The sequence below is a fragment of the Phoca vitulina genome, unplaced genomic scaffold (assembly GCF_004348235.1).
Source record: "Phoca vitulina isolate PV1807 unplaced genomic scaffold, GSC_HSeal_1.0 scaffold19, whole genome shotgun sequence".
NCBI classification, from domain to species: Eukaryota; Metazoa; Chordata; class Mammalia; order Carnivora; family Phocidae; genus Phoca; species Phoca vitulina.
The window spans coordinates 31670796-31692381 of record NW_022589722.1 but is presented as its reverse complement, the minus strand read 5'-3'; the positions used below and the strand labels follow the sequence as shown (position 1 = coordinate 31692381).

Below are 21586 nucleotides of genomic sequence, written 5' to 3'. Positions count from 1 at the left end.
GCCCCCCCCGCTCGCGCCCCGGCCCCCTCCTCAACCCCACCCCGCGCCGGCCCCCTCCGCGCCCCAAGCGCCTGCACCGCCCACACGGTGACGAAGCGCCGCTCGCCCCGCGCGCCCCGCCCGCCCCGCCCGCCCCTGCGCCCCGCGCCGCCGCCGCCGCCGCCCGGGCTCCGGGGGCCGCTAACGGTCCCGCGCCCCTCGGCGTCCGCGCCGGCGCCCCGTGCCCCCGCCCCGTGCTGGTGCTGCGCCCGGCAGAGCAGGCGGCGCCGGCGGGCGACGGGCGCGATGGGGGCGGCGGAGCCGCTGCGCTCGGTGCTGTGGGTGAAGCGGCAGCGCTGCGCCGTGAGTCTGGACCCCGCGCGGGCGCTGCTGCGCTGGTGGCGGAGTCCGGGGCCCGGAGCCGGCGCCCCCGGCGCAGGTGAGTGTCGCCGCGGCCCGCGGGCTCGGCCGGGAAGCCGGGGAGGGGGCACGGACGCGGCCCGGCACCGGGGGGGGGGATGTGCGCTCCGGGGACCCGGTGACAAAGGGCGAGTCGGCGCGGTGCGGGCGGGGAGGGCCGGAGATCCGGCGCCCGCGGTCCCCTGCGCGGATGCGCCCCGGGCGGGCGAGCCTCGGGCCGGGCGGTGTCGCCTGGTCGCCGCTGCATCGCGCAGACCGGCCCCCGGGGACCTGAAGGGCACCTTCGGGATGAGATCGGTCACGGATGGATCCCGAGGGGTGTGGGCGCCCTGCACTCGGTTTCGGTTTAAACCAAGGACGGACGCTTTTCTTTAGCGGGGGCCCCAAACAGAGAGGCAGCCCTGCAGGGTCGGGGATTCCCGTTGTAAAGAGGAGGAAGGGGCTCTCGACCTTCCGTCTGGGCTGTGCTCCGGGGGGCGCGGTCGGGAGTTGATTTTGGTACAACAGGCTGGACACATGACCTTCAGAGGCCCTCCCGACTTGAAGAAGTGTAATTTGGGTAAAAATGGAAAGGACACACCCGGCCCAAGGGACACTCTCTCCCCAAGGAGAAGGGGCCAGGGGCTCCCGGGCAGAGCTGTCTGCTGGCAGAGGGATGGGAGGAGGCTGATGAGGGAGATGTCATTTGATCCTGGGAAGGAGGGAGGAGGATGCCCCAAGGGGTGTTGGACAGTGGGAAAGGGGAGAGGCTTCCAAGGCAGAGGAAGCCCAGGGCTGACCAGTGTGGGTGTGTTTCACTTCATTCATTTGTCTTGTGCAAGTTTTTATAGAGGGCCTGTTGGGAGGGTGCCGTGGTATCCTAGCCTTGGCTCCGTGCACATGGCAGAGTCCCTGCCGAAATGGATCATTTTCCCTGGAAGGGAGACAGAGGAGTGCACGCGCAGAGACACGTATGTCTGAGGAGAACACCCTGACAGGGGAGGCAGGTGGCTGTGGTCCAGGGGCAGCCAGCAGCCCTCCCTTAGGTGGCCACACTTGACTGCAGACCTGGAGGGACCGTGCACAAGGGGAGAGGTGGTGCAGTTGGGAAGCACCGCGAGGGCCCTAAGACCAGCCAGGAGGTGGGGGAGAGGAAACGGGGCGCTATGGATCCCGGGGGCTGAGGTGGGACTTCTCTTTCTCTGTGAGTGCCTGGGAGCCCCCAGGAGGGCTTTATCCAGCTCAGCCTTCCTAAAGGATCCCTGCAGAGTGAACCGAGGAGGTGCAAGCGAGTGCAGTGGGGAGGCTGCTGACCCAGTCGGGGCAGGAGTAGGGGTGAGCACAGCGGGGTCTGCTTAAAATGCAGAAGCTGAGTGAGGGGAGCATGGTCCAGGTTTGCAGTCCATTGAAGTCACGGCAGGAGACTTGGGGATTTATTGTTTTAATTATTGGGGGTGGGTGTTGCAGAGGTCGGGATTCTCTCCTGGGCAGAGTTTAGGATGCCTTTTAGACGCCTTGGGGATGGTCAGGGTGCTGCAGGAGCTTCCCGACGCAGAGGTTGTGAGGCTCAGCGGGTTGGAGGAGGGGTGGGCAGAGCTGAAACGTAGGCGGGGCCAAGATCAAGGGTGGCCTCCGACCCAAGACCAGCACTTGGTTTCCGGTCCCTGCAGAGAGCCTTTCTGTGGCGGGGTGGCTGAGAGTCTACTCCCGTGTGATCTTACTGAGGTCCCTTTGGGAGAAATGTCTTGCCTCAGATCTCACCCTCGGGCCTCCTGGCACCACCCACCAGGGCCCTCTGTCTCGCTCTTGCCCTCGCATGCTGCGGTGAGTGGTGCCTGGCCTGGCCCCAAGGGCTTTGAGCTGTTCTCTCCATCTCGGGGCTCCAGGATGGGGCTCTCCCGTGCAGCCATGCCGCCGCCGTTCTGTGTCATACCCGCACAAGACCCCTGGGTGGGTCCCAAGCCAGCCAGTGGCAGTGTGGCCTCCCGCGGGCGTCAGCACCCCACCCCTGTGGGTTGTCCGGGTGGGAAGTCCCTCAGTGCCTGCTTTCAGCGTGGGCGCCCTCCGCCGGCTCCCAGTGGTTTCTGGTCGCCAGACGCGGGGCCTTGCGGGCCTGCTTGCCTCTGCCAGTGCTCACTGCCACGGCCGCCAGCCCTCTTTCTTGGGATGGTGGTGGTTTGGCTTTTATACACCGTGGAGGCACTTCGGTGGGGGCTCAGCCGGAGCTTCTCAACCAAGAGCTTGGTTCCCTCCCTGGAGAGGCCGAGGGCTGCGCAGCCCGGGCCGGTGGGCCTCCTCCCGGAAGGGTCCTGTTCTCGTCACGCCCTGTGCTTCCCAGCACCGTGCAGAGCATGGTGAGAGGCGCAGAGAGGGCTGCACCAGCTCTTTGGGGTTTCCCCATTACTCTGCACCCCCAAAAGGAAGCAGGCCCGTGGGACATGATTGCACGCTGGAGATCAGGAGGGTCAGCAGGGCCGACGTGGACCAGCCCACGGGACATTTCATTCAGTTGGCTCCCAGGGACAGATGGGGAAGGAGTGCATTGGGCATGCCGCAGCAGGGGGTCAGAGAAGGGGTTCAGGGCCACCGTGTGCACTGGGCGGGGTGCGGCCACTCGGGTTATGTCATGTGACCCTCCTGTGTCTTGAGAATATCACTGCTGTTTTCAGACACAAAAACTGGAATTGCTCACAGAGGCGAAAGATGTGCCCAGGGGAGCTATTCTTTACTCCAGGCCTGTGCTCGGCGGGTCAACGTGGCTCGGTGTTGGAGAGACAGGTTAGGACGAGGAATTGGGAGGGGCAGGGTTTTCTGGTCCCAGGGAGGGCCGCCCTGTCCCTAAGGATGCGGTGAGAGCCAGTGCCCCTGGGTGCCGGCCTGGTCGGAAGTAAAGCCGACCGAAAACAGGAAACTGCGCAGAGGCGTCCTGGCTCAAAGTGGGTCGTGCTAGTTGAACTTGAAACAGACTGTAGCTACATCTGGGTTGTATGCGTTCTGTCAGGGTCGGGGCTGGCAGGAGCGTGCGTGCGTGTGTGCGTGTGTCCGGGCTGGAGGGGTCAGGGGGGTAGACACCACGGCCCAGGCTCCACCATTGAAGGAGGGCCCTCCCCTCCCTTCCACCGGCCCCACCTGGAATGCCCCACGGCTGGCGGTGAGCTCCTTGGCCAGGTCACGGCTGTATTTATAAACAGCGTCTAATACCACCTGTGCGGTGCCAAGCAAAACGTAGGCAAACCACAGATAACTTACAGAAAACTTAAAACCTAGAAAACACAGACAGAAAAGCAGGTAGATAGAATTCACCCTTAGTCTCACCCTTAAGCAGTGACTACTATTTGGTGTTTTTGTCTATGTAAACATGCATGAAAGAAGAGTTAGGGAAACATACTGCAGAGTGTTTTCCAGGGTACTATTTACTCACTTAAAACGTGACTTTTTAACATCAGCTTTATCGTCTGATGTCTGATGTTGGCTCAGGTCATGATCCCAAGGTCCTGCCCTGCATCAGGCTCCCTGCTCAGCAGGGAGTCTGTTTGTCCCTCTTCCTCTGCCCCTCCCCGCAGCTCATGTGTGCACATGGGCATGCGTGCTCGCGATCTCTCTCTCTCTCTCTCAAATAGATAAAATCTTCAAAAAATAAATAAGGTCAGCGTTATTGAGGTATAATTTGCAGGCAGTAAAATCCACATATTTTAAGGGTATAGTTTGGTGAATTTTGATAAATATATGCACCTGCCTAAGCAACACCCCATCAAGATACAGGACATTCAAACCAGCCCAGAACCTTCTCCCGAGCTCCATCCCTCCGTCTCTGCGTCTCTGCGTCTCTGCACAGCTCCATCACCAGGAATGGAGTCAACCTCTAATAGAATTTCCTGTAAGTGCAGTCATGCAGTATGTGCTCTTGTCTCTGGCTTCTTTATCTCACTTAATCTTTTTGCAATTCATCATGTGTCAGTGGTTGGTTCTTCCTTGTCACAAAGTAATACTGCATTGTATGAGAAAACCAGTTTGTTTATCCATTCACTTGATGGACCATTTCCAGTGTTTGGCTGTATGAATAAAGATACTGATCATTGCGTACAAGTCCTTTTGGGGGCATATGCTTTCTTTTCTCTTGGATGCATATTTAGGAGTCGAAAGCTAGCATAAGAAAGCTCATGTCTTAAGACGTGATTTTTCTTGGTTGTGCAATCTTTTATTACATGAACACTACAAATGCCTTTTTTATTTATTGATGATATAAAAGTTCCTTAAAATCAGAATTGGATGGATTGAAGATTTTCATGTAAAGATAAATTAGTACAAGAAAACAGAGGATAATTTATAATTTTGGAATATGGGAAGACCTCACTAACCAAGATGGAATCTATACAAAAAGAAAAATCTAGATTATTTCAATAAATAAAAATCTTACAGTTTTTTTGGTAAGACTCCATAATTTAAAAGATGATGGCAGTGATATTTGCAACAAATATGACAGTCAAAGGATTAAAATTAAGAAAACATTTTGGACACAGAAAAATGGGTTTAGGGACACATGGGTGGCACAGTTAGTTATGTGACTGACCCTTGATTTCCACTCAGGTCGTGTTCTCAGGGTCGTGGGATCTAGCCCCTCATGAGGCTCTGCACTGGGCGTGGAGCCTGCTTAAGAGTCTCTCTTCCTCTCCCTCTGCCCCACCCCCCTCCCTGCACACACACACTCTTTCTCTCTCAAAACAAAATTGATTTTAAAAATCCACTGCAAAGAATACGTACAGGCTGTTCACAGAAGAACATAATTCAAGGATGAGTGATGAGTGTCTGGGGAGATCCTGAAACCAAAGCAGCGTGGAGGGCGGAGCAACTTGCGACAAGCTGGTTTGGGACATTAATCTGGCAATATTTTGACAGTGTTTTTAAAAAAAGGATCTATCATTTGGCCCATCGACCCTATTTGATCCTCTGTGTCAAGGAAGAACACTGGTATCTAGGAAGGGTCTTTCGCAGTTTAGAAGGGTGTCTTCCGTGTGTTTAAGACACTCTGCTATCGTGATAGTGTTTGCTTTCCTCTCCTCGCCCGATTTCTGCTGCTTCTCCACCAGCCCAGACTTTGGCATGCGGGCTCTCTTACGGAATGCAGTCGGTTTCTGCCTTCAGCATGTGTTTCTCGAACATGTAGATTGGGCCAGAATAAGGCGCTCTTCGCTCTTACGGTCTTGGGCTGACTTCACGGGCCGAGTATCAGCACCACGTGGGCCTACGGCTTTTGCTCTGCTTCGTGACTTCTCTTGAGCTCTGGTGCCAAGTCTCGAACGACACCCGATTCCGAGCTGGATTCGGCCAGCGGCTCCGACCGGTCAGCAGCGGCTTCTCCGCTTCGCGCCTGGGCCTGGGTGCCCCCCGCCGGCTCTGCTCCTCCCGCGTGCTGCCCCCGGGTCACGGCGCACGCCTCTTGTCGCCATCCCCGCGCACGTGCTTCTCCTTCTCCGCACACGGCTTCCGATGCCTTCTGCCACCGCCCGCCTCTGGGCCTCCCCTTTCCGTCTTTCTCCTTCTCTGTCGCCTCCTCAGAACAGTCCTGTGATGGCTGAACCCTGGTTGTGGGATCAGAAGTCCGGAGAGCACCCTGAGCCCTTCTAGAGCGGCCCCGCGCAGGAAGGAGCCCGCTGGGTGCAGCGGCACTGAGGCTCTGCTAGAAAGTTCTTCCACACGCGCCGCTCGCTGGCCCCGCGGGCGTCCTGTTGCAGGTGCGTGGCTCGCACTCAGCCTCCGTGATCTGGACCCGTGGTAGCCGCCCCACCTGCTGCCTTCTGATTCAGCGCGGCTTCCCTGCCAGACGCTTTTCCTCCTGTCCCAGGTTCGAATCCTACCCTCCTTCCAGGTTCAGCCCTGCTGGGGCTTTGCCCTTCAGCAGCCTTCTTCCTCTGAGTTTTGTATAGCTCTGTTTCTCTCTGCTTTGTGTGGTGACTTTTGCTTTTTAAATTTTTGTATGTATTTGTTTTCTCTACCCTGCATTCTGTCGGAGGGCAGACTCCAGTGTCAGCTCGTCCCCATTCTCCGGAGCTCCCCCATCAAGCAGCGAGGGGAGAGGGCATGAGGCATTGCAGGTCCCACCGCCCCTGCAGGGAATGGCGGTGGGAGGGGTGTCCAGGGATCTCTTGCTCTGTTTGCTGTTAAGCACCCTTGCTTTTCTCTGAAGGGGCGTGGGTTTGAAACCATCAGGAGTGACTGGTTTGTGCAAAGCCCACAAATTCTCCACAGTCCCAAAGAGTAACACCGCAGATCCTAAAGTGCCGCGTACCAAACGCTTATCCGACGTGACCCATGGAAGTCTTATTAATACCCCATTCTGAAGCCGCAAGTAATGCAGATAGTCAGATTATATAAAGCTCTGACCTGCATGTTCTGATAGGGAGGAATCTCAGTACATCTGAATAGGGAATAAATGGCAATCCTCTCTACCTTTTCCAGAAAAGAAGAGAATCTCTCCAGATTTGGGTAAGCGCCCTTGTAGGAAGAGGCGCTCAGCCTCTGCGGTCTTAGCAGATGCCGGAAAGAGTAGACACGCCTGTGGTGCTGCCTCGGGCACTTGCCACGGTTATTATCAGATTCCCTGATTTAGCCGTAGCCCAGCATGATCAGAAACATTGTGATTTTTCTGAGGTTATTCAAGGTTAACTTTTATTTGTTACTCTAAAACATGCCTCCAAACATTTTCTTAAAGGGCCAGATAGCAAATATTTTAGGCTTTGTGGGTCACAATTCCTCAACTCTGCTGTTTTAGCATAAAAGCAGCTACAGACAGTATGTAAATGAATTCATGTGGCTGTGTGCCAATAAAACTTTATTTATAAAAGCAGACAGCTGGCTAGATTTGGCCTGCAGCTTGCTGACCCTGTTCTAAATCATTATTTGTGAAGAGGGAATAACCATGTGATGTATTGTAAAAGCAGCTAATCCAGATGACTAAAAATATTTTGACCTTCAAAACAAGCAAGCAAACAAATCTGGTCATCTGGAAAAACTGACACTGCAATTTGGGAAACACACCCATTTAGGTTCTGGTCCCATCATGCACTGGTCTGTAAGCAGAAAGCCCATCCTCCCTCTGAGGGATAGCATATCCATTTGCAGACTGGGCTCAGGCATCAGAATTGGTCCAATTCCTTTCTCTCTGACCAGTTTCACACAAACCTGTCTACATCCCCCAGAGTGTGAAGTAACTTAAGAACAGAAGGAATGTGTTGAACTGATGTAGCCTATAGTGGTGTATGTTTCATAGTCACTTGATAGAGTGTGTATTCTGTTGTTCTTGGAGAAATGTGATGGATCCTGTTGGCTGATGATGGTGTTGGTTCTTAATATCCTTGTTGATCTGTGTACTTGTTTTATTGATTATTGAAGTCTCCAACTATAATTGTGGACTTCTCTATTTTGCCTTGTAGTTCTATAAATTTTTGCTTTATGTATTTTCCTGCTCTGTTGTTTGATGCATACATGTTCAGGATTGCTATGTCTTCACTTGGGGTTCACCCTTTTTCATTATGTAATGTCCGTCTCTGTCTCTGGTAGCTTTCTTTGTTCTGAGGACTGCTTTATCTGTTAACAAGCCACCCTTCCTTCCTTCCTTCCTTCCTTCCTTCCTTCCTTCCTTCCTTCCTTTCAGAGAGAGCAAACACGCACACATAAACACACATACACAAGTGGAGGGGGAGGGACAGAATGAGAGGGAGAGAGAGAATCTCAAGCAGACTCTGAGCTAAGTGCAGAGCCTGATGAGGGGCTCGATCTCATGACCCTGAGATCATGACCTGAGCTGAAATCAAGAGTCAGAAGCTTAACCAACTGACCACCCAGGCACCCGAACACTTGCTTTCTTCTGATTAATGTTTGCGTGACATGTCTTTTCCATCCTTTTACTTTCTACCTGTTCCATTGTTAGATTTGAAGTGAATTTAGACCACATATGGTTGAATCATGTTTTTAAATCTCCGTCTTCTTTTTTCCTTACCATCACCTGCCTCCTGAGCACACAGAAGGCTCAGACTTTGCCCCAGCACATCAGGCCACACCACTGGGTGCAGGAAGGGGGTGTGCCTCGGTCCAATCCTGGCCTAGCCCATCTCCTCCCTCCCGCACAGGGCTCTGGTGTGTGACATTGTGTCGTGGAACAGAACTGTGCCCTTGATTGTGTTTTTGTTCTGGTCCCGTGTCAGGCCTCCTGGGTGTCTTTGGGGGCCCTGCGGAGTGGCATGCTCCAACCGCCTTGACCCCAGCCGATTTGTGTGTGTGTGTGTGTGTGTGTGTGTGTGTGTACTCATGCACATGTACCATCCTAATGACATACTAAGTCCCTCTCCTGTTGGACACGAGGCCGCTGTGGGCACTCAGGTTCGTCCAGGAACTTGGAGCCGGAAAGCTGATTGTCGGCAGGCACTGTTTCTCATCTGAGTCATGATTGTGGAGCAAGTTCAGTCTGAGCAGGTCATGCCGAGCACAGAAGGGCGTACAGCACAGACGTGACAAGGGAGACAGCAGAAGGCAGCGTGCTTGCAGCTGTTCCTGGCTGGCTCTGCCCGGATTGCTGCAGAGCCGGGTCTCCCCGGCATCACCTGTGGCTTTGCTGGACTGTGGTGGCCATTCGGTCCTCACCTTTATCGGGGGGTTAACTGCTGGGCGGCACAAGTCCCCCTCCTCGTGAAGGGGAGCACAGGGGAAGTGTACCCGTTGTCAGCAAAGCGCTCGCACTTTCAGCTAAGATTTGGTTGCAACATTTCAGACCATTTTTGGGAAGGACTTTATTACATGAGAACATTTTTCTGAGTTTGTATTAATTGTAATACTTGAACCAGTACCAGTGGCCCTTAAAATGGATTGCTTTATTGTTATTACAAGACGTCACTGTGAGCTTGAACACACAGAGGCGTGTCTAAGTCCAGCTGAGGTCTGCTAGGGAGAGCGGGGGGAGACTTGTGGCAGCCTCACGTCTGGCTCACGTGAGCTGCATTCTAAGAAGAAGGATTCTTTATAAAACGTACAAAACCTAACAAAATGACCTACCCTAGTGTAGTATTTATAAGGATATTCTTACAAATGAAAGTTTAAGTCCTTCAAAATTAAAGATACTCGAACACAGTGTGCTGTACTTGCTGCCTGATTATTGTTTAAAAAAAAGTCTTTTCACCAATTTCTGAATGGTTTGTGGCTGTTCACGTGCACCCCTTGTGGCCTGTCTCGGGCCCTGAGGTTGAGGTGGGGGCCCTTCGGGACCAGGTGCGGGCAGGGCAGGGACGGTGGAGAGGAACGTGTTTTAGTCGATTTGCCAAAGTCAATTCTGGGCCTGCCGCTCACCGTCTGGGGCTTGGACGAGTTGTCTGACTTCCCAGGGAAGTGGGGACGTGTGAAGTCTCCTGTTGAGTCCATCTGTAAGGCGAGGATCATACTTACCCTCGCGTCGTCGTGAGGATTATCTGCACTTATAAATTTAGCACAGACCTGCACTCACAACGGCCGGGATTGTTACTGCTGTTACATGCATCCCACAGCGGGAGCGCGCCAGGCCCCCGTGAGGCGGTGGCCCGTGGGGACACACAGAGGCAGGCCCATCCTCGGGGCGCTGTGACCTAGCAGGGAGGCAGAACAGCGGCTGGGTGTGTGCCTGTGTGTGCATGTGCCCAGTGATCACGGACAGGGCAGGGGCGCTGGTGGTGGGGGTGCTGAGCAGGCAGAGTTTAGGCTGGAAAATGGGGGAGACCCTGGGTGTGTGTGTGTGTCTGGCGGTCTGTCTGAGGGACAGCGGCGGTCTCCATGTGAGTCTGAGTGGAACGGACTTGACATCCCAAGCAAGTTATGTGTGCATTACACACGTAAACCTGTAAACCAGTAAAACCTGATCAGTTCATTCCGTGCTACTTTGGAATTCGTAACGCGTTAGATGAGAGGTAGAATTTATTGTCGATGAGGAGTGAGTATCCTATCTCGAGATTGGTTTATAACATGTTTAATAGTATAAAATAAAAATATCAAATAAGTATTCAAAATGTGTGGTTTTCTTTTTCTCATTTGGTTGAACATGTGCCTCTTCTCCTGTATTTTTCTTTCTTTCTTTTTTTTTTCTTTAAAGATTTTATTTATTTGACAGAGACACAGAGAGAGAGGGAACACAAGCAGGGGGAGAGGCAGAGGGAGAAGCAGGCTTCCCACTGAGCAGGGAGCCCGATGCGGGACTCGATCCCAGGACCCTGGGATCATGACCTGAGCTGAAGGCAGACGCTTAACGACTGAGCCACCCAGGCGCCCCACTTTATTTTGAATTGGCTCAGTTTTTACTGCATTGCAAAAGTTGACGCTACTTAAAATTTCAATCCTAAACTTCGACAACATGACCCTAAACTAGACTAGGGCCCACATCCTGATGACGCTGGACAGATGGGCTGTATCTTGTCCCAGGTACAGGGAAGACGAAAGGAAGAAAACACTTGTAGCAGAACACGTGTGTTTGCCTCACACGGTTGTGATTTTCCTACCTCGTTCCTGGGCTGTGTCTTCAAACCCAGCGCTGCCCTGGGCGCTCCCTGCCCAGAAACTGGCGGTGACCGTCTGGGTGTCAGGACCCACCACCGTGTCTCCCCATTTTACTCTGAACACAAATAGCTCTTCCTGTACTTAGACTGTTTTTCTTTTTAAATACTCTGACTCTGGAAGCGGAGGGAGTCTGTTGTCATTAATACAAGCCTCTCTTTAGTTCTGTGTTTATGACCAACTTCGCCTGAACATCTGTTTCTCAAAATCTGCAATATCTGTAGAGGGCAATAAAACAGTCTGTTTCTACTGGATTCCAAATCAAGTCTTTTCAAGACCAGAAATAACTGCAACCGTAGCAGCCTGAAGAGAAAGAACAGCGAGGGGGAGGTCTCCAGCGTTCCCCGAGGTGCGTGCAGGGCCCCTGCGGGGGGAGCCAGGTAGAGGTGTGTCTGCCTTCTACCCCTGCACACACGTGAGGTCGCGTGCGCGCTTCTGTCAGTGCAGGACGATGTGTTTCCTAAGCATCTAAGACTGGCTCAGCATGTTGGTTGGGCCAAGCCCAGGATGGGATGCTAATTCCTGGAGCTTCACAGACTCATCTGGCAGGTGTAGACATCTTCTCAAACGCCAGGCTTTGAGTTGCTGCTCACAGCCCCGAGCTCAGGTGTCCCCAGTGTAGCAGGCCCGGGGAGAGTGCGTCCTTTGTTTAAAACTTTTTTGTCTGGTGGCATAGCAACACGTTCTTGGGAAGTTCAGTGTGAGGAGACAGGAAAATATTTTCGTGGAAGTTATGTCAAAGCCTCATGAGTGGGTCAGTTTTCTTGATGGTTTTGTGGGACATTCTGTCACCCTCTGAAGCACGAGGCTGTGAGGTGAGCCAAGGCGAGGAGGCTTGGGGACGCTCTAGTGAAGGGACGGAGCTGGGCTGGTGGCACGAGGTGGCCAAAGCCACAGTGTGTCCCGTAGAGCAAATCCTGTGTGTGTGTGTGACAGCCCAGCATCCCCCGGGGTGGAGAGCAGGTGGACAGTGAGGGCCAGAGGTCAGGGTGATGCACAGGTGACCTCCCAGCAGGGTCCGCTCTACCTGGACCACACGGCGGGGCAGTGTTTTGCCCCCCCCCGGCTGCGTGCACATGCACACACAAACACGCACATGCACACATACGCGCACACACATGCACACGAACACGCACGTGCACACACGCGCGCGCGCACATGCACACGAACACACACATGCACAAATACGCGCACACACATGCACGCACGCACATGAACACACATGCACGCGCGCACGCACACATGCACATGCACGCACACATGCACACGAACACGCATATGCGCACACACACAAACATGCACGCGCACATGCGCGCACACATGTACACGAGTGCGCACGTGCACACACGCAAACGTGCGCATGCACACATACGTGCACATACATGCACGCACGCACACATGCACATGAACACGCATGTGCACACGCACAATACACGTGCACACATGCACACGAACACACATGCACACACGCACGCATACGCACACAGACATACACACGAACCCACACATGCGCACACACATGCACACATGCACACGAACACACACACAGGAACCCGCACACGCGCGCACACACACAAATGCACATGCACGCACGCACACGAACACACATGCATGCGAGCACGCAGAGCCCGGAGAGTTCCTACGGGGCCTTCGGAGCAGGAAGAACGGGCAGGGTGGTCTGTGTTGGCAGACAGGCTGCTGGGAGGGGGTCAGGTGGCACTCGGGACATATGATGCATCCATTGTTCTCTCTAATCTTGTGAGGAGACCCCCCCATGGCACCCCATTCAAACCCACCCGCGGAGGCAGGGCTCCACCAGCCTGGGAACCGTCCCTGAGTTGGGAAGAGCTGGCCCTCCCAGGCGCCCAGGCGGCTGCGGACTCGTGCGATCTTATCTGAGCCGAGAGAAGACGGCACGAGCCCACTTCCTCTTTCCTACAGCCCGGGAGCAGGGACCGGGAGGACTGTCATGCGGTCGTGGCCAGCCGCCAGCAGCCGCGTCAGGTCGCGCCCCCCGTCTGTCCTGTTAGGGGGGTGGCGGTCACCCCGATGGACCGGGAAGTTTTACATCACCACTAAAAAGATCATTTCCGTGTAGTAACTGAGTATCGTAGAGAGGTTTTACAAACGTACCGGTAACACCGTGCCATTCCTACAAGGCTGTTTCATGATTTGGCTGAACTCTGGATGAAAATCTCCAAGTTCTGCTGGACGCATTGGTGCTTATTTATTCTGATAGTTGTTCTGAGCGTTTGCCGTTTCGGGGCAGCGCGCGGGTGCCGGTCCAAGAACCGGGGGAGGTCCGGGGGGCGGCTGACAGCGCACTGGGGCCTGCAGGCTTTGCCAGGAAGGTGGGTGGTGGGAGGGGCTCGGACAGCCCCCCAGCCCCCGAGCCTGGGGTGTTGATTAACCTGCGTGGTGAGCGGCGGGATGTCCCCACGAAAGGTTCAAACAGAGCGATGCCACATCCACATTTGTGTCTTTGTGCACTCGGGGGGCGGGGGGGTCAGGCTGGGAGCCACCCTGAGGCAGGAAAGGAGTCAGGCAGGACTCCTGGGTAGCTGGGCAAATGAGCACGAGGATGGAGCACTCTTTGCAGGCTGGGGATCAGCAGGGAAGGAAGCTTCTGGAAAGGGGCAGCAAACCAGAAAAGATAGGTTTAGATTTAGAAGGTTGGGTGTGAGGCATCCGTGGGACAGACGCACACACATGTAGGACACCCACCTTTCCCCTGCGCCCCCAAGACCGGCCTTAGTTTCCTTCTGTGTTTTCTGTGTAAAGAACAGGTTGCTAAGCACAGTGATCCCTTAGGGCAGTGGTTCTCTGCTGGGGACGGTGCCCCCAGGAGACACTGGCCGGTGTCCGGCAATGTTGGGGTGCCCCCGGCATTCGTGGCTGGAGCCCAGGGATGCTGCCCAAATCCAGCAACGGCCAGGATGGCCCCACCACAAAGAGGTGCCGTGGTTCCGGTGAGAAGCCCCGGTCTCGGGGAGTTTTGTGGTTTGCAGCGTCTTTCTGTCCGTTGGAGAAACCTGTCTGGTCCAGACGTGTACTGCACTAGGAGGTTTTTAAAAAGAGGTGTCAGGTTGTTACTTTTATAAAGTGATAGGTGACTCCCGTGAGCCTCGGCCGCTGCTCCCTCTGCAGACGGGGCCGCGATCAGCTCGAAGAAGGCAGTGATGAGGAGTAAGATCTGAGGGTGATTTCACCGGAAAGATGCGTGGTGCGTCAGCGAGGAAAGTACAGACTCTGGCCCGAGTCAGGGCGACTGCGCCCCTGATGGCAGGGCTGGGCGGGGGGGCAGCCTGCAGGACGGACTAGCATGTGCCCTGGGCCCCCGCGTCCTCGTCTGGGGAGCCCTGTCCAACGACGTGGCCACCAGCCAGGTCCAATGTGGCCTGGAAGTAACCTTTCCTCACGACAGGACATCTGACCTCTCATGTCCCTGCCTGCTCTTTTCCAGAAGACCATTCTTTTTTTCCTAGTCTCACACGCAGTGCAAGGTCATGCAAAATGCAGGCAAATGGCAGAGAAATGCTAATATCGTGTAGAAAACGGAAGTGCCTCCAAATTCCCATTGTTAAGTCTTTGCAAGACACTCCTCCGTTTTTGTACATGCACTAATGTACTGTTGTTCCTGCTTGTGCTTGGCGTGTTCGCACGACACACGCTGTCCTACCCGGAGGCCCCTCCAGGCCAGCACGAGGAGGCGGGCACAGGGCGGTTGCACTTTACCCTCGGAGGACCTCAGGCGGTCCCCACTGCTGCCCCCAGACCCTGGCCTCGGAGGAGACTGATGGAAGCCGGGTAACATGTTCTGTGTCCTGCAGGGGCTTGCTGTCCGTCTCCTCAGATTCTTGGTGGAGTTCTTTGCCTCCTAATTAGAGAGGAGAGTTTTGACAAATAGGGCCTTCTGCTCATGATTTGCACACGTGCAGTGAACTAGAAAAGAAAGGAATGCCCGGCCCTGAAGCCTCTGCATCCACGTCCCCATCTGCATCCCCATCCCCATCCGAGTCCCCGTCCTCCTGTCCCCGTCTGTGTCCCCGTCCATCAAGCTTCCTGTGCTCCTGCGAGGGCAGCCCCCAGGCCAGACCCGGCACTCTCTTCCTGACATTCTTCAGATAGTAGAGATTTTTACTTCCCTGCTCATCTCAATCCTTCTTTAGAGAAGACAGTTCTGTGCCTTCCTGCGCATGGGAAATAGCACGTCCTGCTTCCATGGGTTTGTCTTGTTCTCAGCCAAGGATAGAGGACGCTCTGGGTAGGCTGACTGTAGCGGAAGACACGAAGCTTCATCCCAGAGTCCCTCCCTTGTCATGTCCCCTGTCCTGTCCCCCACATTTCGGTTACGCAGGAGCAGACCCGCGTCAGCCCAAGCCTCCCTCTGCCCAGAGCCCCCTGAGCTCACCCGCGTGAAAGCTCCATCAGCCTCGAAGTCACAAGCCTCCGTCCCTCCGTCCCATGCTTCCACCCCTGTCCCTCCCTCGGCTTCTGCTTCTCTGCCAGGCCAGCTTCTGAGTGGCTTGTCCCGGCCTCATTGCCGTCTCTGCTCAGACCCTGAGCGCCCCCTCCAGCCCCTCACTGCGCACCCCTCCTGTGCACTGTCACCCCAACATCGCCTCCACGCACTCCCTCAGCGGCGGGAACGGCGTCCAGCGCCCGGTGGGTACCCCAGTGAGCGGGGGCTGCAGGGCTCTCAGGATGTGGTCCTGGCCGCGTGCGATGTCACGGGTGAGCCTGCGAGCAGGACTCGGGGGGACCACAGCACTGGGCGCGGCACTGGGGAGCAGGGCGTGAGGCCTCCTGACATCTCACGCGTCCTCGTTCGGTTCTTCGAGTCTGTCAAACCAAATTAGCAAGATTAGGAATTACTAATTTGTAGACTCTCTTAAGTGGGTTATCCCGTGAGTCATTTGTAACTTCTAATTTAATGGCATAATATGACTATTGTGTTCGTCTCTCGTGCAGTTTCTTAAAGTAGTCCGTCGTTTTGTTTGAATATTGAGAAGCATATCACTCCTAGTTATGGTGCGCACTTAGCTTATCGTAATAACCTCCTGGCTGTTTCTTATCAGACAGGCCCAAGTGTACCGATTGCCCAGGGGTGCGGGAGATCCTGACATTTATTCTCAGGGGTCTGAGATCACCATGTGAGCGTGTGATCCTGAGGCGGATCCCTGACTCATCCCGCTGTAAGCCTGGCCCTGCTCGGTGCCCCAGACGCAGACACCAGACAGCTCTTCCCCAGGAGACGGGGTGGAGGGCCAGGAAACGCTGGTGCGGACTCGGTGCGGCTCCAAGGAGGCAGGCCGGCGCCCCATGAATCGAGGAGGATGTGGGGGGGCAGGCTGTGGGATGGGAGCTGGTGGCGGGAAGCCCGCGTGGCTGCCCTGAGCAGAGGCTGCTACGGGGGGAGAAGGCAGGGTGCCCTGGAGGGAGCCCTCGGTGACCGGCTTCCCTGAGGGCCCCGAGCGGCACCCCCCCGCCTTCCCCCCCCCCCCCCCGGTGCGCCGGAGCCCACGCTGTCCTCTGAGGCCCACTTCTGGTTCCTCTGGAAGAGTATCCCTTCCCCTTGCTCCTGGCCAGTGTGACCCCATTGGGCACCGTCCCCTCCCCGCCTGCCAAGGCTCCCTGGAGGCCCACGCCCATCCGGGTCCTAGGTGACCTCCGCAGGTAGTGACCTCCAGACCATGTGGAGCTGCCAAGGTGCCAGGGCAGGGGTTTCTACGAGCTGTTACTGAAGCAGAGCACTTCAGCTCCATGGCAGGTCTTACAGCCAACCTGGGACCAAACCACAGCTTACAATGCTCTTCTATGTAAAAATAGATCGGAAATCCTAACAGCAGTTCGCGGACACGCTTCCAGAATGTGGCCTGTGCAGACGGGGGCTCGCTGCCCTGGGTCTCCGCTTCCTGGCCCCCAGCCGTGTTGGTGCCCAGCTTGCCTCTGCCATCCGGGCAGCTCCGCGGAGTGGCCTCCTCGTGGGCTTCCCGCAGTGGACAACATGGGCCGCTGTCCGCCCCCAGGCCCATGCAGGGCTTCCCACATCTGACGGGAACCCCAGGCCTTCCCAGAGCCCCTGCCCTCCCCTGGCCTCCGCCTCGGTGGGGCCCTGACTCTCCGGGGCACACACGGTCCTGGGTCCTGCCTGTCCCAAGGCTCGCCACGTTCTTCCTCCCCACTTGGATTCCTGAGCCAGACTAAGGACAGACAGTGTCTTGAACATCTTTGCCCAAATTTAGCACGATCGCTGGCCTGGAAAAGTCAGCTGAGCAGATGATTTGAAAAGTTGGCAGTCTACATTTGGTGACTCTGTTGGATAAACGGTCCCATCTTCTGATAACATTGAGTTTCCCAAATGTATTTAGCTCTGAATTTAAAAACTGCATATGATTTTCTTTGTACTTTTGGATGCCTAATGAGAATATTAAAGCAGAACGGTCCCAGCCTTTTGGAATGGACTTCTTGTACTCACGTGAATTCTGTGAAATTCATCTGATGTGAGGATGTGGTCTTTACAGATGCTTGCTCTGTGCCTATTTCTGAGATCATCACCGTAGAGGAAACAGACACTCACGGGAAACGCTCCAGCAGCGGAAAATGGCAGAAGATGGAAAAGCCCTTCGCTTTCACAGGTGAGGGCGCGGACTCCCTCCCCCGTCTTCACCGATTTCACGCAGTGAAAAGGCGACGTTTTCGTCCCTTGTTTGACAAGCTGTGTCTCCTTTTTTTTATCTTTTAGAAACTGCCTTATGTAACTTTTTCCAAGATCGACTTTTAGTTAATGTTTTGATCATCTCGTTTCTTACTTTCTTTGTTTTTCTTTTTTATGTGGGTTAAAAGGACTGAGAAGTAGGTCTTTTTCCGAACACCCCCGGCCAGGCGGCGGGAGCGCGGGTGCGAGGCCCGCCCTGACGGCCCGCTCTGTCTTGCAGTGCACTGCGTGAAGAGAGCCCGCCGCCGCCGCTGGAAGTGGGCGCAGGTCACCTTCTGCTGCGCCGAGGAGCCGCTGCGTCACCTGTGGTTGCAGGCCCTCCAAGAGCTGCTGGCGAAGCTCAGTACGTGCGCTCGCGTGCCCCCGGGCCCAGGCCGCTGCCCCGGAGCTGCTGCCCGCCTCGGCCACCGCTTCCCGTAACCGTGTGGCGGCCGGTCGGTGTGACTTAGAAACTGACCAAATACCAGTTAGAGGAGCAGCCCAGTGTCGTGGGCCGCCCCCCACGTGGCCTCCCAGGGCCGGGGCGCCTTCCCTGACCGGCCGCGAGCCGGGCCGTGGGTGCTTGGGCCTGCTGAGCCCCGGTTGCTGTTTCTGGGCAGCGGGCATGGCGATCCCTGCATTGCAGGTGAATGCGGGGCGTGACCCAGGTAGTGGGGACGCACCTCCCACATCGGGGGTGGGCCCCGACATCTGAAATGATGATGGGTTGCTGGGCGACGAGAGTCTGTCTCCCTCTCCTGTTTCGTGCTGTCCGGTTATAATCTCTATACATAATCCGGTCAACTCGGTCCTGGGTTTAACCACAGAATACGAAGAGCGTGGGTGCGGGGTGGTTTTTGGTCTTTTTAAGTTAATTTGGCATCTGGATCAAAAAACTGAGGGACAATTTATTTGAAGATGGTGTGGCCCACATATGAGCTTCAGAGAGACTTCCTCCCCGGGAAGCCTCCTGCATCTGACCGTCTCATCCTGCAGGACGCGGTGCGTGCCCGCCGACAGTTCCTTACGTGTCACACCCCGGGGGCTCTGTCCTGCTTGTCCCCTGTTTCTCTAGACTCTTCCTCCTCGTCCTCACCGGCTCCTTTCCTGTGTCTCCCCCCTCCCCCCGCCCCCGTCCACCTGTCGCTTTCTTGAGATTTTGCGTCTCTAGATTCGGGCTGATTCTGTAGGTTCGGACTCCTAGAGGAAGGGCTCTGGACCTGCCCCCTATTAAAAGCTGGGGGGTTATTTTCCGCAGAACTCGTACGAAAGCCTCCAGTTACCAGCTGCCCCAGGCCCCTTGTATCTGCAAGTATTCGAGGGTTCTGTTAGTTCAGCTGCTCTGTGATTTTAACTCTGTGTTGTCTGTTTTATTCTCCTGGAAGTAGCACAGACTCCGGGAAGCGCCCACATCCGCGCGTGCGGCTCGAGGAGCTCACACACCGAGCGCTCCCATGTAACCAGCATCCAGATCCCAAACCAGAACCCTGCCAGCCCCCAAGGGCCCCCCGAGCCCCTGCAGTCGCTCCCCCGCGGGGCGATCACTGCCTGCTTCATTTCATGCTTCGTAGACATCAGATTATACTGCAGAAGCCCCCGTGTCTGGCTTTTGGCTCAGTGTTGATGTTTGCGAGGCTAACCCACGTTGGGGTGTGTGGTGTCCGCTGCTCGTCCGGCTGGTGGCACGGTCCCCCGCCTACGACCATGGGTTTCTCCATTTTACTGTTGAAGGTCACTGGGCTAGTCCTGGATGTGGGCACCAGCAGACAATGCCGTTCTGAACATTCTGGTGCATGTCTCGTGCTGGGCACTCGCTGGCCTTTCTCTTGGCTGGGTACGTGGGAGAGGAATTTCTGCGGGGGGCGTGCGTGCGTTCAACTCCACTAGACGCCATCAGACCGTCTTCCAGACTGCACTGCCAGCAACAGTCCCCCCGGCAGAACATCAGAGTCCTGGTTGCCCCCCATCTTTTCCACACCCCAGAAGTTGTAGCTGTTTTGACGGGTGTCAGGAGTCTTGCGCTAGGGTATTAATTTGCATTTCCTTGATAGCTACTAGAGGTGAGAAATATGTTCCTATGTTTATGGGCCACTTGGAAATCCTCTTGTAAGGAGTCTGTTTAAGTCTTTTGTCCATTTTTCTGTTGGGTGGTCTATCTTTTCTTCATGTTATGTAGATATTCTTTGCGTATTGTGGATTTAGATCTTTTATTGGATTTATGAATTACAGATACCTTCTCTCGTTCTGTGGTTTGCGTTTTTATACTTACTGGTGTCTGCTGATGAACAGACGTCCTCGATTTTAATGTAGTTCTATTTCTCTCTTTTTTTTCTCTATGGTTACTTTGGATCCTATTTGACATCTTTGTCCAGGGCCCTAAAGATATTTTCTCCTCAAAACTTTGTTTTACCTTTCACGTTTAGACCTACAGTCCGTTTGGAGTTGGGTTTTGTGTGTAAGGTGAGTGGTCAAGGCTCATTTAAACACAGGGCTGGGCTCGACCGCCTGGCTGATGGGAAGGACGGCCCTTACCCCGCGCACGCTGACACCACCACGCCGATCTTCTCTTCTTGCTTCTGTGTCGAACTTGGATTGAATTTCACTTTGTATCCAATGACTTTGCTAAATTCACTTATTAATTTTAATGGATTAATGATTCTTTTGGATTTGCTTTAAGCAGAATCATGTCACCTGTGAATAATGGCACTCCCGTTTCATTCATCTTAGTTCTTTTATTTCTCTTACACTTCTCCCCTGGGGCGGGTCCCAGTGGGGAGGATCATCTCAGTCCAGCTCTCCGGGGCAGTTTCCAACATTTCACTGTCAAGAATGATGTTTCTTGGGTTTTTAATAGATTTTTTTAAAAAAACATTAAGGGTCATCTGGCTGGCTGAGTCGCAGAGCCGGTGACTCTTAATATTAGGGTGGTGAGTTCAAGCCCCATGTGGGCATAAGGATTACTTAAAAGATAAAAATAAATAAAAATTTAAAAGTCAGGGGAAAAAAACATATTAGGGAAGTTTGTTTCTAATTCCTAGCTTTCTAGACTTTGTTTTTTCTTAAACCAGGGCTGATTGTTGAGTTTGATAAATGGTTTTTCTGCATCTCTGGAGGTGCTCGTGTGATTGCCTTCTCTTTGAGTTACTGTGTTAAGAACATTGGTTTCTCTTGTATAAAAGCCTTTGTGTTCCTATGAAATCCACTTGAACAAACCCGCTAACTCTTTTTGTATGTTTCTGGAGTTGACTTGCTGATACTTTGTTCAGGGTTTCTACACCTTGGCTCAGGGGAGAAGCAGAGCCATGCGTGAGTCTCTTGACTGGTTTTGCTGTCAAGCGTTGGTGGCCCCATGCAGGGAGATGAGAAATGCTCCTTCCTTCTGTTCTGTGGAAGTGTTTTCGTGACATTGGGGCTGTGGTTTTCCCTGAGTCCTTGGAAGCGTTCACTGGTGAAACCATCTGGGCCTGGGGTTTCTTTGTGAGAAGGTTTTCATTAATGACTTCAGTTTCTTCATTAAATATCAGACTATTCAGATTTTCTATTGCTTCTGCCAGGTTTGGTAAGTTGTATTTTTTGAGAAAATTTGTCCATTCATCCAAGTTTATAAATTCATTATTAAGAAGTCCTTTCACTTCCCTTGTAATATGTGCAGACTCTGGGGTAATGTCTCCTTTCTCATTCCTGATAATTAGTAATTTGTCTCTTCTCCCTAGTTCTGTAGCATCTTTATTAGGGAATTGTCAATTTTATGGATCTTTTTACTTTTACTTTTTGAAAGATTTTATTTATTTATTTGTCAGAGAGAGAAGCAGGCAGAGGGAGAAGCAGGCTCCCCGCTGAGCAGAGAGCCCGATGCGGGACTCGATCCCAGGACCCTGGGATCATGACCTGAGCCGAAGGCAGACGCTCAACCAACTGAGCCCACCCAGGCGCCCCATTTTTATG

At 54.2% G+C, this 21586-nt stretch overlaps 1 protein-coding gene across 1 annotated transcript in view; it reads left to right on the top strand.

The window, feature by feature from the left end:
* Positions 1–219: 219 nt before the first annotated feature.
* Positions 220–21586, top strand: part of CERK (ceramide kinase) — a gene marked incomplete at its 5' end in the record, with an annotated part of 40775 nt that continues 19408 nt past the window's right edge. Inside the window, 3 exons of the mRNA XM_032416924.1 lie at positions 220–418; positions 17469–17582; positions 17883–18005. Coding sequence (XP_032272815.1) covers positions 220–418; positions 17469–17582; positions 17883–18005 — 436 coding nt within the window. The remainder of the gene's footprint in view (positions 419–17468; positions 17583–17882; positions 18006–21586) is intronic.